We start from the raw sequence: 15,998 nt of genomic DNA on the forward strand, positions 1-15,998 counted from the left end.
TACTGAATTAACCTTAATGAATAACTAACGGAAAATCATAAAGTGGATGCAATTGCACTGAACTAACCTCAAATAATAATTAACGGAAAATCGAAAACTTGATGCAATTGCATTGAACTAACCTCAAAGAATAATTAATGAGAATTTGAAAACTAGATGCAACGTACTACATTAAACTAACCTCAAAGAATAATTAATGGAAAATCAGAAACTTGATGCAAATGCATTGAACTAATAACCCTAAAACATATTTGTATTATATGTAGGGGGAATAAATGTCTCGACAAATATAGTTTTACATTTTAAGTAGTGTTTATCATAATTCTTTTATTGTGATTGGGAATGTTTTGCTATTCAAGTAGCTTTAATATTATCTTCGCCACATTGGGCATTCTCACAAAACTTCAATCAAACTTCTATTGTTAAACCTAACAATAAAAAGAAGTCGGTAAGTTTTATAAAGGTTTGATGCTTCCTTTTTATAGAGCTATGCATAGTGGTGCAAGAAATTTAAATGAGTAATTAATATAATTTTCATATCTCATAGCTATGCATAGTTGCTAATATTTTTTAGAATAATTTAATATAACGGCACCCGTTCGTAGAACACGTTCATATGACAAATCTGTTCAAGTGGGAGTAGTGTATTATTTGAGAATATGGAAACAATCAATCTCTTTTAGTGATTTGTACACATTAGTACGTAAGCTGAGCGGTGATGATTTACTGCTAAATCACAATAAATCTAATAAAACTATTATACAAGCTAGATCGAGTTTAAGATAGTTCTATTTGAAAATTACGGATTAATATCCTAAACCACAAAGTGAAGAGGCTATCTCAATTTGATCCCTTAGTTTCCAAATACTTATGCACCATAATCACTGTTCATTAACGTATTTCGGTTTATTTTTAATAAAAATATATTGTGATTCGAAAATTTGCCGCTAAATCATCATAAATCTAAAAAAACTATTATACAAACTAGATCGAGTTTAAGATAATTCTATTTGAAAATTACGGATTAATATCATAAACCACAAAGTGAAGAGACTATCTCAATTTGATCTCTTAGTTTCGAAGTACTTATGCACCATTATCGATCCTCATTAATGTATTTCGGTTTATTTTCAATAAAAATATATTATGATTCGAAAATTTGCCGCTAAATCATTATAAATCTAAAAAAACTATTATAAAAACTAGATCGAGTTTAAGATAATTATATTTGAAAATTATGGATTAATATCATAAACCACAAACTGAAGAGGCTATCTCAATTTGATCCCTTAGTTTCCAAGTATTTATGCACCATAATCGCTGCTCATTAACTTATATCAGTTTCTTTTCAATAAAAATATATTCTGATTCAAAAATTTGTGTAAAACATTTTGTGAAAACCTTTTCAGCACACAAAATATTTAATATATAGATCCCGGGCGTATGCCCGGGTTCAAAATCTAGTTATATATCTATAATAAGCTATCCAGCTTTCACTCGGTTTTTTGGATCACCAATAAAGTAATCTATGAAGTAGAAAATCTGACTCAAGCAGGTAAAAGGCAATCCAAGACCAGCAGTAGCAACAATATGATGTTGGAGTTCACCAAGACCCAACACCAAAACGAACACTGGCACCATTTCTTAGGAATTTTGATGTCCTTTCTGCAACAAAACAATTCAGCTCCCATCACTCAAAAAGCCTTAATAATATAATTAACAAAACAAATACCCAACTATTTAAAATTGAAATTACTTGAATGCAATTGAAGAGCTTAACATCCTTGTTGTCACGTTCCGATGCATAAAGAGTTGGATATGGCACCTTATAAAACTATTAAGATATCTTCTTATTGTCGACACTTCAAATCAGAGTATGGAGATATTGATCCTGAAACATATGAACTAAACCATTTGACCTCAACGGAGCCTGGTATTTTCTCCACCCTAATGTCATTGTTTCCTTCATTTGCATTATCATATCTGCATACCAATTATTGGGCAATAGATTGTATAACATAGGGACGTTCAAACTGTAACTGCCTCCCAGGTGCAATATATACCTGCCAATCATGTTTATTAGTGATTACAAAAATAATATTTTTGAACATTTTATTATTTAAAAAAAAACATATTAAACAACTACCAAAACATAATTTCGGCACCCAAAAAAAAAGCTTTAAAAAGTGTGTCCATGAAGGAAGAGAGCTGGAGGGCGATCTCTGATCATTAAATGTTGCTACTGTGTACCACACGCCTCCAAAATGTGTCACAGGTCCAACTTATATAGTGATGCAAGGCAAAATTAAAGCAAAATAGTGTAAACTAAACAGAGTGCATGAATGGAATTATAAGTCTGACCATTGAAGAATTTAATTCCTTTGCCCTTGAAGAGGACCTTTAGATCAAATTAGCATTAAACTGACAACATCCTGCTTCTTTATAAAGTAAAGGCATAAGCTCTTTTTCAAGAGCTTACCATTTTTGAATCTAGTCGGGTTTGCCATTTACCAAATTGGTTACATTGTCCTGAAGTGTTGCTCCTGCTTTTGCTAGCGTGTCCACTGTAAAGTTAGCTTCTCTCCAAATGGAAGAGATCTTGAACTTTACCAACTGCCCTTTGCAATTCATCCACCTAGGTAGCAGCATCCATGGTAGCTTATCCATATTGAAGGCTAAAGCAGTTGCTTCTGAATTAGTTTCTAGCCAAATATGCTGCCAACCCTTAGTCAAGGCACATTCCACTCTTTTGAGAACTGCAAGACATTCAGCTCTATAGTTTGATCTAAGACCAATGTTTTTCCAAAGCGAGAACTTGAGAAAACAGCTTATTATTCAAATATAGTAGTCCGAGCTCAAGAGGAATATATATAGAATGGAGAATCAACTTTTTTTGGTTTTCAGTCGTGGGTTTAGCTTTCCTTTTTTAAGTTCAACTATCACTTGCAAAACATTGGGTTAAAGGGGTAGTATATTCACCCCCAGAAGCTGAGATTATATGACGAGCATAATGAAAATGGGTTTACAGAGAAAGAAAACACCACCATTTATATGTATATTCCCCCAAACCAAAAGAATAATAAGGACTAATATCTATATACTTGATTTCTTGTTTAAAAGAATGAAGGATCAAATAAGAGATAAAACATAGTACCTTGATCATCCTTGTCCTTTCCCATTCCAATGGATCGTTAGAAGAATAAATGAATTATTGGCTGGAGACATTCATTAGTAGAGTCCGACTCGTACCGATGATTCAAACTAAATAATAGAGAATAAACCCATTAGTTAATAGCACATGATCAAGTACAATATCACTAACAAAAACCAATCAAAACATTTTAGAAAAATTAATAAATAATAACAAAAAAGTGCTACTATCATTCTATAGTTGAAACTGGATTCCACAGTATAACAAAGGCAAGGAATGTATGCACTCATGTTCAAACATGAGCAGTTGGGTTGTAAATAATATATGCACCCAAAGGTTTCTTGATTTTTGTATATCAGAATTTACCAAAAGCAAATTTTAAAATTTAGTTAAGATTCAGGTAATACTAACAATGAGAGTCCGTGAGTACAGAGAACAAACAACTAAGTAAACTTCATTAAGCATGTGAAGGTTCTATGGCGTGGGCACATGATAGTTATGGTTTGAGGATGATATGACACTTATTGTAGTCTGTTAGTGGCAGACCCGAGGACATTTAGAGTTCGTAATTTTTGATAGGGAATTTGGTATCCTGACCGATCATGCTATGACCACTTTAAAACACATTTGCCAGCACACCTAGGCATGTGCTTAAATTTCCCTTAAACACCAAGCACATACTAAGTATTTGGTGCAAAGGAGCGAAGATTGGATGTGACTTTCTACTTCACCGTCCGCAACCAACTGGTCTCCGCAAGTTTGTAATTAATGTGGTCATTTGATCGCCATAACATTTGTATAGATGCAGTTCTCTTCGTTCCCATGCACTATTCATATTAATTTGAGATATTGATTTTCTGCATTTAGAATGATAGGTGATCTCTTTTTCTACCACACTTTACTTTAACATGCCATTAAGGATCTCCATGATCAGTCATTGGATTCATGTTTTGCCTTATAGTGATCAAATGATTCTAATTCTCTAGTAGGTGTCAAATTTAGCTTCTTTCTCATCCGGTCACCCCTTTACAACCCATTAGTTTACGTAGATATTGTGTGATCTCTTTGACGTTTGACTGAAGAAAGTATCTGTAATGGAGGAACAACTCGAGTAACTTATAGCTTAATATCATCTTCATTATGACATTCTCGTACTCATAGGAACTTTGCTACATTGACCCCAGTTATAACAGAGTCCAAACAATTCCTATTGTAAAGGTTAAGATTTGTTTAACCTTACAAGTGTTGGATTCTCAAAGGGAAGGTGGTTGAGAAATGGGTTTGTGGCTTCTACAATGCTGAACGTGCACCAATTAGGATGTTGTGTAATTGTGTTCCTAAAGAAATATTGTACCATTACCAGCAGACCAATATGTCTCAACGAAATCTTCTACGAGTGAGTTTACCTGATTAATATTCAAAAGTAATTTTGAAGTAATCCCAAAATGGCGCAATTTGTCATAGACTTCCTCCATCAAAGTAGGGTAATAGTGAAACATTTTTGCTTCAAGATCTACAGAACTCACTAGTATCCCCTACATATAAGAAAAAGAATTTGATTACGTAGATGTTAACATAGAGTTCTAAAATTAATGTAAAAAAGTAATGATGACAAATATAAATACCACTTTTTCCATCGCTTCAACACCATGGTGATAATAGTGCCGAACCCACATAATTGACTCTATAGTGCGGTCTCCAAATTCAAGTGCCTCACCATGTACCCCAAGATCATCCAAACGTTGTTTGGTTAAACACGTTCAATAGAGTAGAATACTCATAAGTTACTACACTCGTCACGCTATGTGGTATCCCCATTATATTTTCATCTTGGTCATTGCCAATTTCCATATCCATGAAGAATCGGCTACAGTTTTGAAATGTCTCAGTGAAAAAGTGACTCCTGTCAACTGGTGTCTTAAACCAAAAATGATATCTTAAGAGTATAGAGACATCAATGTTGGACTTTAGGAGTATAGAGAGATCCTAATTCTTAAGAGGGTGAGAGGGAACACTATGGAAAAAATAAAATAAACTTTTCAAAAAAAAAAAAAAAAAAAAAAAAAAAAGAACCGTATAATATTGGGAAAAAAAAACAAATAGAGAGAGAGAGACTAACCCCTTGTTATCAATGTTTTCAATCTGATGGACATGCATTGGTGAATATATAGCTAGTTTATTTCTTGAAAAAAAAACATAATTAAACATAACCTTTAATATGAACATTCATTGGACATATTCTCTTTTGTTTTGCTGGTAAAACATTTACCTATGTACTTATTGTAAGTTTCGCAAAAACTAATATCTCTTCAATCGATCTCATCATCCTTATATGCGATACCAAGCTCTACACATAACATAACTTATATACATTATATTCTCTGGAAATGATACGTTATGAATTTTCAATATAATCGATCTAAAAAGATTTTAAAATTTTAATTATATTAAGAAAAAAACAAAAGTTTCCACTCAGTGACTATAAAGGTAGTTACCCGTAATGATAGATTCACCATCTCTTGCCAATACAACTAGAGTGGTGTTGCTATGTTTATAGCGTTTGAAACTAAGATAAAAAAGCATGAATATATACTTAGATTATATAATCTTCAAACCAGTAGTCATAGTTCATAATAACATAAAAGTATTTAGTATCATCGGTGAATCAATGTTGTTGTCATAACCAAATTAATTGTAGACATTACTCGAACCTTGAGAAGTTGATATATATATATAGTAATGTTTTGATTTTAAAAAAGTACATATTAAATTGCAATAATTTCATATCCCTAATTTTGCGGTCAAAATCACATTATGAAAGCACAAACCTTTTTCGTTTTGTAAATAGTTCATTACTGGAAAATTTACTTCAATATCAATAAATAAAAACTTAACATTTTACCATTCCCCACCAATAAGAAAATGTCTACTCAGGTTGTTTGTTGTTAAAAAACACATCATTGTCCAACGTGATTCTCCCATGAACACGTCCAAGTATGTGTCTTTTCACAATCTCACTAAAAAACCTATGCAATAACACATAATATTATTAAATAAAGTTTTTTAAGATAATTTTAGTTCTTATATATATATATATATATATATATAATTAAGAATGTGAAACCCACTCCACGACGAGCTTCAAAATGGAAGAAGCCCTCGCAATATCTCCACTATACAGCTCTCATAATGTCGAACGAACATCGTATCCTGGTCCTTTACCACGTCCCTCACCATGACTTGGTCTTAGAACACCATCTTGAAGAGGAACCCAGAAAGTTTCTTGAGCATCTCTACCCTTGAGAATTTTGCTTAAAGAAATCATTTCCCCACAGTGGAAAACTGTAGACACAAAAAGTTTGTATACATGCAATGATTGGTAGTTTGTATACTGTATGTATTGAACAATTTAGAAAAAGACTTAACTTTTCGTTTCTTCCATTTTGCATTTACTGACGAACTATGTTACACCTGTACACATGTCGGAATAAAAAGATAATGTAGCAAACAAAGATTTATTATAGCTTTCACTGAAAATGAGAAAATAAATAATGAGATTACCTTTGTGAAGTTGAAATTTGGAAGAAGAAGGTTTATCTTTGTCAGCATAACAAGAGTGGGAGTGATTTTTTGCTCCCAACATTGGTTCCTCCAAACGCTCCAAGGGAATTTTGAGCCATACACGTCTCATTTTTTCCACAAAAAGAGGGAAGTTACAACCGTCACAAAATCCTCAAAATTTCCAATTTTACTAGTTTGTCCCTCATAAAGAAAATAAAAAGAAGAAATACAAAAAATATAAAGTAGAATAAACCAACAAGCGTGTGTATTTCTTTTTCATCTTCTTCCCAAGAAAAGCGTGTTAATAACAATAATATCATCTTTTTGTTAGTTTGTTCTTAATGCATCCATCGTGTTTTTCATATTTTGATTCCTATTTTTGGTTTTGTTTCCGTTTTCTTTTTATTTCCTTTCTAGTTATGATAATGTTACACCTATACACCTGTCGGAATAAAAAGATAATGTAGCAAACAAAGATTTATTATAGCTTTCACTGAAAATGAGAAAATAAATAATGAGATTACCTTTGTGAAGTTGAAATTTGGAAGAAGAAGGTTTATCTTTGTCAAAGATAACAAGAGTGGGAGTGATTTTTGCTCCCAACATTGGTTCCTCCAAACGCTCCAAGGGAATTTTGAGCCATACACGTCTCATTTTTTCCACAAAAAGAGGGAAGTTACAACCGTCACAAAATCCTCAAAATTTCCAATTTTACTAGTTTGTCCCTCATAAAGAAAATAAAAAGAAGAAATACAAAAAATATAAAGTAGAATAAACCAACAAGCGTGTGTATTTCTTTTTCATCTTCTTCCCGCAAAAACGTGTTAATAACAATAATATCATCTTTTTGTTAGTTTGTTCTTAATGCATCCATCGTGTTTTTCATATTTTGATTCCTATTTTTGGTTTTGTTTCCGTTTTCTTTTTATTTCCTTTCTAGTTATGATAATGTTACACCTATACACCTGTCGGAATAAAAAGATAATGTAGCAAACAAAGATTTATTATAGCTTTCACTGAAAATGAGAAAATAAATAATGAGATTACCTTTGTGAAGTTGAAATTTGGAAGAAGAAGGTTTATCTTTGTCAGCATAACAAGAGTAGGAGTGATTTTTTGCTCCCAGCGTTGGTTCCTCCAAATGCTCCAAGGGAATTTTGAGCCATACACGTCTCATTTTTTCCACAAAAAGAGGGAAGTTACAACCGTCACAAAATCCTCAAAATTTCCAATTTTACTAGTTTGTCCCTCATAAAGAAAATAAAAAGAAGAAATACAAAAAATGTAAAGTAGAATAAACCAACAAGCGTGTGTATTTCTTTTTCATCTTCTTCCCGCAAAAAATATCATCTTCTTGTTAGTTTGTTCTTAATGCATCCATCGTGTTTTTCATATTTTGATTCCTATTTTTGGTTTTGTTTCCGTTTTCTTTTTATTTCCTTTCTAGTTATGACTGAGGGACAAACTAGTAAAATTGGAAATTTTGAAGATTTTGTGCTAGGTGTAACTACCCTATTTTTGTGGAAAAAATGAGACGTGCTTGGAGGAACCAAGCTGGGAGCAAGAAATCACTCCAAGAGTGGGGACTAGGAAGGAAGATCTTATCCAATTACGTATTCAAGACTTTTGTTAGGAACAATATAGATGATAATGTATCGTGTTAGAATAAACCATAAACTTGTCTAGCTAGTCCAACAAAAATATAAATCCAGTTACTGAAATGTATGACCATATGATATATTTTCAGTTGAGAAAAAGGTGGACCGGACCTCCACAAATCCAACTTACATCTATAGCCCAACCAAAAGCTTTACTTTAATTGTTAAGCAACTAAGAAATTAATTGAAATAAAACCTTACCAGTGGAATTTGGGCAAAGGCGAGCAAGAAGCTCAAACCTTACATATTTTTCACGTTCATCATAAAGGTGTGGGTATTAAGTATCTGCTTTTTCAATAGGATAGCCCAAACTCAACCTTGTGATCATTATAACAAGGGCGTCACAGAACAGGATCCAGAGTATCACGCCTGCAAAATATGGTAAGAAACAAACATTAATTCACGCTATAAGAATTTAAGTACAAGGATAAACAAAAAGATACAATACAGGCACACCCGTGAATGGTGATAACTTTCAAGTCCCTCCTTTATTCCCTCTGGATCGACTTTGGTGTAGAAGGTGGGGAGTGCACCACCCAAACCAATCTAAGTTTGTCATTACCTGTCAATCAGTTAAATCACAATGCATTGACTGAAGTAAAATAGTTTTCGTCTCAAAACATAAATAGTTAAATCCGGCCTCAATGGGATATGGCGTTGTGTCAAGCCGGTAATTGTGACTAGAAAGACTTGGACTTAAGCTCCTACCCAGCCAATCCTTTATATATGTGAATCCTGTTTTTGCCTCAAGTCCAAGTAACACGGTGGTCTTAATTGGAGAGGATAAATTTTTCGGAGGTGATGAGATTTGCCTAGCAAATTTGGTCTCGGGATTTTTAGCTCATTGGTTTGGTGTGGTAAAGGAAGCAGTAGCAGCAAAGATTATGGAACCTACCCCAACATTTTCAACGTTTGCATGCATTGATAAAAAAAAATTCAAGGAAGTTCCAGTCATTTAAGAAAACCTACCTGATCATGATAAAATGCTACACACTTTCTTCAAATGACTAAGGGAGAAAATCATCAAATGGCGCGCATCCGCATGATACTTCATTTCTAATTTTTATATGTGCACCAAGGGATATGCTACTAGCATCTTTTTGAATCCCAGATCCTATGAGTTGCTTCTGTTACTCTCCACCTCAGTGCTACTGCGTGTCATGCAGAAGGAACAACGTGGTCACGTTCTGTAGCCCTAATAGAATAAACCGAACTTGTTCCACTTCCTGAAGAACAGGAGATATCACACTCCAATGGGGTTTCTCAAGAACAACAAATGGATAGGACATAGGAGAATTATGGCCGAAGAAGAGATTTTGTGAGTCAAAGATGTATTAGGAAGGGTAAACATGGAACATCCCTGATTTGGACAGTTCACAAAATAATGGGTTATCTCCTGCAAATTCAAGACTAGTTTTGAAGCAGCAAAGACGTATTGAGAAGCGTCGTCATTTCCTTGAGAGTCCATTAATTGAGGTATCCAGACCAGCTGAGTGTGTGCCTTGTTGTGAATATGAAGCATAATTACCACTGGTACGAGTCCATTAATTCACGTTTTCGATATTGCTTGCAATGTAAGAAGCCATCTCTTTGGCTTCTTTTATACTTTGTGTATATCTAACTTTATTACATAGGTTTCATGCTACAAGCCACACTATACACCACGAAAGTGACTTTGAATTTCAATGTCTCATATGTTTTTGCTGCCATCTATGATTTGTGTCTTATTTTGTCATTTTTATGTACTATGGGTTATTGCCATCTATGTTTTTACTGCTTGACTTGTATTTTCTCTTAGACACCTTTGTCTCAGTCCAAAAATCAGATTGTAAGCTTCTTCAAAATCTGCAATTGTAACTGTTAATTGTTAGGTTTTGCAGATTTTGGATTGTACCTTTGATTATCTCATTATGTAGTGAAGAGCTCAGATTTAGACCATCGAGCATGAGGGTTCTCTTTTATTTAGGGTAGAAGATGAATTTGTTAGGATTTTCTTCTCTCCCGGCCCGCATCAAAAAATCTGTTAGGATTTTCTTCTCTCTCACATGAAAGGATCTGTTAGGGTTATGTAAAAGAATACGAGGAGGAAAGTGAAATATAAAATGATTCTACTGAAAATCAATTATTACAACCTTAGTTCTCTATTTATATACAGTATATGATTACGCAACTAAACAGGATTTGTTGTAACCGTCTGGTAAGCTGGCATTCTGGTGAGCTGTTTTTGTTGTTGACTTCCTTGAGAAGATTCGTTTTCTTGTGATTATCTCCAATACCCCCTTTCAAGCTGATGGGAGTATGTTGAACTGAAAGCTTGGATAGAAGAAATTCAAATCTTTGTACTGACAACCCCTTTGTAAATATATCAGCTATTTGATCCTTGGTGGATAAATATTGAATAGTGATTGGTTTATTGAGAACTAGTTCCCGAACATAATGGTAATCAATTTCCACGTGTTTGGTGCGAGCGTAAAATACCGGATTGCTGGCTAAGGAGATGGCACTGATGTTGTCACAGTGAAGCATAGGGCATTGAGATAGGGGAATGTACAAATCTTTGAAAAGAATACATAACCAATAGATTTCTGCTGCAGTATGAGCAAGTGCTCTATACTCGGCTTCAGTAGATGACCTGGCCATAGTATGTTGTTTCTTGGCTGACCATGAGATAGGATTGGAGCCAAAGAAAACACAAAAACCTGTAATTGACCTTCTATCCATGGGACACCCAGCCCAATCGGCATCACAGTATGCATTCAAGCTTAATGAACCTTTCCGGAACCAAATACCATGTGAAATAGTACCTTTGAGGTACCTTAAAATCCTTTTTTCTGTAGCAAGATGTGGCAATCTTGGAATGTGCATGAACTGACATATCATATTCACTGCAAAAGAAATTTCTGGTCGAGTCCAAGTTAAGTATTGAAGACCCCCAACCCCCAACAATAGATCTGTAAGCAGTTCAAATCTTTCATTGAAAACTTCTTGACTATGAAAATTAAGATTGTAAGAACTGATGGTGGGGGTGAATTTATTAGTACTCAACTTAAAACTTTTCTTTCAAATAATGGTATCTCTCATCAGTTTTCTTGTCCACATACACCACAGCAAAATGGTGTAGTGGAGAGGAAACACAGACATATCCTAGATACATCTAGAACTCTCCAAATCTAATGTTTAATGGAGTATCTTCTTCAAATCCAAGCTTTCATGGTGGTTTAAATCAGTCAACAGCATATGGGACTTATCCTCAAATCTCTACTACTAGTTCTCATCTTCAACAATCTACTATTCATGGAGCTCAGAATACATCTTTCAACATTATTCTAGTTTTTACCCTCAGTTACCAATGGTGGTACCACCTCAAAACTCCTCTGTTTCTTTTCAGAATATTTCTCATATGGTTCCACTCAAACTCACAAGGAAAACTATTTGTTGTGGAGATTCTGCTTTTATCCTGTTTTCAATACATATGATTTAAATGGCTTCATAGATGGATCAGAACCTTGTCCTTCTAAATTTGTTCTAGATAGTGGTGGAAATCCTACCACTCAAATCAATCCGAGAAATTCTTCCATATGTCATTGGACTTACTACATCAAGAGCATTATGGACTGCTCTGGAAACAAGATTTTCTACACTTTCTATGTCTCATATACTTCAGCTAAAAAGTCAGTTGCAAGACATCAAGAAGGATGGTTCTACTATGGCTGAATATCTTCATAAAATCAAGCGAATTACTGATGCATTAGCTGCTTCTGGAGCTATAACTGATGAAGGAGATTTAATCTTCCACACCTTAAAAGGTTTACCAAAGGAGTATGCAGCTTTTTGTACTTCTATACGCGTAAGGTCCATACATGACCCTGTGTCTATTGAGGAATTACATAGTCTTGCATTAAGTGAAGAACTATCAGTTGAGGAGTTCAACAAAACTACAGCACATTCTGATCAGTTGCATCAAGCTTTCTATGCTGGAAGCTCATCAAACTCTGGAAGAGGAACTTATAATGGTGGACGAGGAAATGGCAGAGGTAATAACTATAATGGTGGAAGAGGAAACTCAAGAGGAAATTACATAGGCAGAGGCAACAATAATAGTGACAGAGGATATAACCATTCCAACTACAACAATCATTCCTATACCAATACTGGATCTCAACATTACAATGGTTACAACAACACTGGAACTCAAACCTCAAGGCCTCAGTGTCAGATCTGTAACAAATATGGTCATGTGGCTATAGGCTGCCACAATAGGATGAATCATTCCTATGTGGGCAGAATTCCTCCTGCTAAGCTGGCATTCTAGTGAGCTGGCATTCTGGTGAGCTGTCTTTGCTGTTGACTTCCTTGAGAAGATTCATTGTCTTGTGATTATCTCCAATAGAAAGGGGTGGTGCGAGAATTGCAAATTGATAAGTCACAGGAAGACAGGAGGACAACGAGGGGGAGAATTTGTCCAAGAGGGATTCATTAGTGAAAGGAAACAAGCTTGTCAAACGGATGAGGAGGAGAGGCTACTAGAAGTCGGTAAGCATTGAGGGTCATATGATAACAATAGTAAAGGTAAGATGAGGAGAAGTAAGGGATGGGGATGGATGGGAGTAAGATGTTCGAGGATTTTGTGTGTGACGAAGAATATGGTAACTGTGAGTTTTATGTCGAGGAATATTTATGACTGATGCATCTGTACCATAAGTAAAGGAAACATGGGTGGGATGAGGTGTAGGGGCTGTTTGGACAGACTGGGTGGTAGAGCAGCTGGTAGAACCGTGGTGACACTTCTTGGGTTTCTGTCTTTTGTGTTGGTGTTTGTGTTTGCTTTCCATTTAGTTGCAATTTTGCTTTAAGCTATTTTATTCGGGTTTACTAGCCTATAGGCAGGGTATGGCAGTCTTTTGGTCCTACAAACTTATCTCCATCTAGTTTTTGGGTCTCAGTTAATTTTGCAGTTCAATATCTTCCATCGTCTTATCGATAAAGAAAAAATTGTTCTACCCTAGTGGACACCTGAACTTTTGCTCTTTGAGACAAATGTTTTTTTACCGTGGAGTGTGAGGGATCCTTTTTTTTAGGGTAGAATTTTCTAGGTTTTTTTCTTTATTACAAGTAAAATTATATTATTGCTAATGAAGAAGAAATTTACCAATAAAGGAGAAAGAAAAGAGAGTACGGTTTAACTACACATGGAAGCCAGTTTCTAGAGGGTCTTAGCAGCATGCTAATGTTTCTAACCAATCCACCCCAAGCAGATTGCAGACAACAAAATTAAACCTATGTGCATACTTTAAGTTGTTTGCTGACATTGGATATTTGGTCTAGTTGTCCATTGTTAAGGTTGGTGTGGAGTCAGTTACGTACGTCAGTCACTAAGGTTGGCTAGAGACTGTCTAGGCGAGTTGACAATTATCAGTGAATCAGTGATGTCGTGACCGAGCTCATCAAATCAAGTTTGTAATCCATGTCCTGTGGACTTCGAATTGTTGTTAGCTTGAATAAATCTAGTGCGCTTCTGTATCCTTTTCAACAATTTCTACTTGTTAAAAAGAACCAAAACACATTTAATGAGGATTTCAGAAGAAAAAAAAAAAAAAAGATAAGGATTTGAATTAACTTCCATTTTTTTTCCATTGTTTTTTTTGGGGGGAAAAAAATGCAGTTTTTCATAATGATTTTGATTGTTAGGTAGATTAGTTTTTGGAGGCACATAAACATGATTGCACAGTGCTTCTTTTAGGGATAAAATCTTGATGGTTAGGATTATAGGAGTTTGGAGACGATTTAAGTGAAGTTCTGTGAGACGAACTAGAAAGATGGGTTTGGTTTCGGAGGCGCTTATAGGTTCGGCTTTTAGCTATGCAATCTTCTAGGAAAACCTAGTGAATGATCTTGTTGACCATATAGTGTAGATACAGCTGAGGCCTCTCTCATATAGCCTAGGCTCACTTTTGACTATATATCTATGTGTGTTACAGTGTTAACAACTACGTGCTAATATGTCTCCTTGTCCATCTTCCATGTTTCTTAAACTTCTTGTTCTAGCTTCTTGGTTATATGATCAGTTCCTACTTCCTTGTATTGTGTGGAGAAAGTAAAATGAGAAATGAAACTAAGCTGCAGAGGAATCCGTGCGTTGCAATAACATGATATGTAAGAAAATATTGGCTGCTTGAATCTCCACCATGTTCTAAGTTCCAAATAGAGTTTGATTCATTATCCGGCCTTTTTCTTTAAATGGGGTGTGATAAATTATGTAGGCTTCAATTAAAGATAATTTATCATCTTTGCACTTGAGGACATACTCTTTGAAGGCTTGTTATATTTGGAGCTTGATTACCAATGGAGGTTATGTGGGCATAGGGTTGCAGAAGAATAAAATCCAGATTGACAGTTTGGTGGTTATTTATGTGAAGATTATCTTGGCCTCCTCTGGCCTCTTCACACAGCCTTGGGTGGACTGTGGAGTTGCAAAAAACGTTCTTTTCATCTTTTTAGAAATTTTGTATTTGATAGTAAGGTTTGGATGCTAAGGATCTAGGGTCTGATTTCTTTTTCTATTGGCTTTTGTTGTCTTGCTTGTATAGTTTGACATCTCATACTATAACGTTACTTTTTGTGAATAAAGAATATCCATTTTGTTTTCATAAAATAATTCATACTCATGCCACATTGCTTGTCTCAGAAATTGCAATTATGTGTGTTTGCCCATATGCAATTATGTGTTGTTGTTGTTGATTGAAACATTCTTCAATGATTCTCATACTAACTTTCATGAGTTGTATTAATTTTGCATCTGTACTTGTAGGTGTTGTCTGTGATGTGTGCGTTGATGAAGGGAAGAAATTTGCTATTGTAGAAATGAGGTCTGAAGAAGCAGCTTCTGGTGCACTAGAGCTAAATGGAAGCTTGTTTCAGGTGTGCCAAATTCTATATCCGTTTTATTAAATTCGCCTTATTTTTGTGGATGCGATCTCCTCCCTAAGTTGCTAATTAGGGAAATTACATCGACACCTTGGAAACTAGCAACAACTACTCTCCTAGGACAACAAACCCCGGTATACACCCATTTAACTGTAGCCTACAGCCTGCCCCCGTTGTGTCTGTAAAGGTATAGTAGTTTCATACCCAACCTTTTATTTCTTAAAATGAAAAGGAAAGCTATCCACCTGTGTTTAAAGTTTAAACTAATCCAGTCAGAAGAGGAGAATGACATCTACATGTGATTGGCATAACGGTTGGAAAACCATCTTGAGTTAATAACCTCAAATCATTGATACTGTTTTTGATGCAGGAGCATCAGTATTAAAATTAGCATATTTTATATTTTTAAACAAAATTTGCAATAGGTTTCTGTATTTCTCTGTTTTCTAAACTAAATTAGGACGAGTGGTAGAATCAAGTAAAAGGTTATTTAGTTGGTTTCAAATTAGAATTAGGACTTTATTTAATTATTTTAGGGCATGTATTAGGTTATTCAGTTGATTGTTATTGATTATTATTTATTTGTCTTGAAAATTTTATTGATTATTGTTTTGAGAGAAGTGTTCTTCTAAAGATTGAAACCTAATTTTTAGGCATTGGTTTATTAAATTTACATTGGTGTTCTCCATTGTTCTTGTTTCCAC

At 34.7% G+C, this 15,998-nt stretch overlaps 2 protein-coding genes and 1 long non-coding RNA gene across 3 annotated transcripts in view; 2 read left to right on the forward strand and 1 right to left on the reverse strand.

The window, feature by feature from the left end:
* Positions 1-1,470: 1,470 nt before the first annotated feature.
* LOC147479467 (uncharacterized) lies at positions 1,471-5,245 on the reverse strand. Its single transcript, XR_015206275.1, has 5 exons — positions 4,777-5,245; positions 4,558-4,686; positions 3,155-3,261; positions 2,512-2,756; positions 1,471-1,665 (listed from the first exon to the last, which is right to left on the reverse strand). It is a non-coding gene; the product is annotated as an uncharacterized LOC147479467 (long non-coding RNA).
* A 6,771-nt stretch (positions 5,246-12,016) lies between these two features.
* Positions 12,017-12,682, forward strand: LOC147479468 (uncharacterized). Its single transcript, XM_086578422.1, has one exon. It carries the CDS (start codon positions 12,017-12,019, stop codon positions 12,680-12,682), a length of 666 nt encoding a protein of 221 aa, XP_086434548.1.
* Positions 12,683-15,026: 2,344 nt separating this feature from the next.
* Positions 15,027-15,998, forward strand: part of LOC147479469 (uncharacterized) — a 51,042-nt gene continuing 50,070 nt past the window's right edge. The window contains exon 1 of the mRNA XM_086578324.1: positions 15,027-15,288. Within this exon, the coding sequence (XP_086434450.1) occupies positions 15,124-15,288 (165 nt within the window). The 5' untranslated portion in view covers positions 15,027-15,123. The remainder of the gene's footprint in view (positions 15,289-15,998) is intronic.

Source organism: Coptis chinensis, chromosome 8, assembly GCF_015680905.1.
Source record: "Coptis chinensis isolate HL-2020 chromosome 8, ASM1568090v1, whole genome shotgun sequence".
NCBI classification, from domain to species: domain Eukaryota; kingdom Viridiplantae; phylum Streptophyta; class Magnoliopsida; order Ranunculales; family Ranunculaceae; genus Coptis; species Coptis chinensis.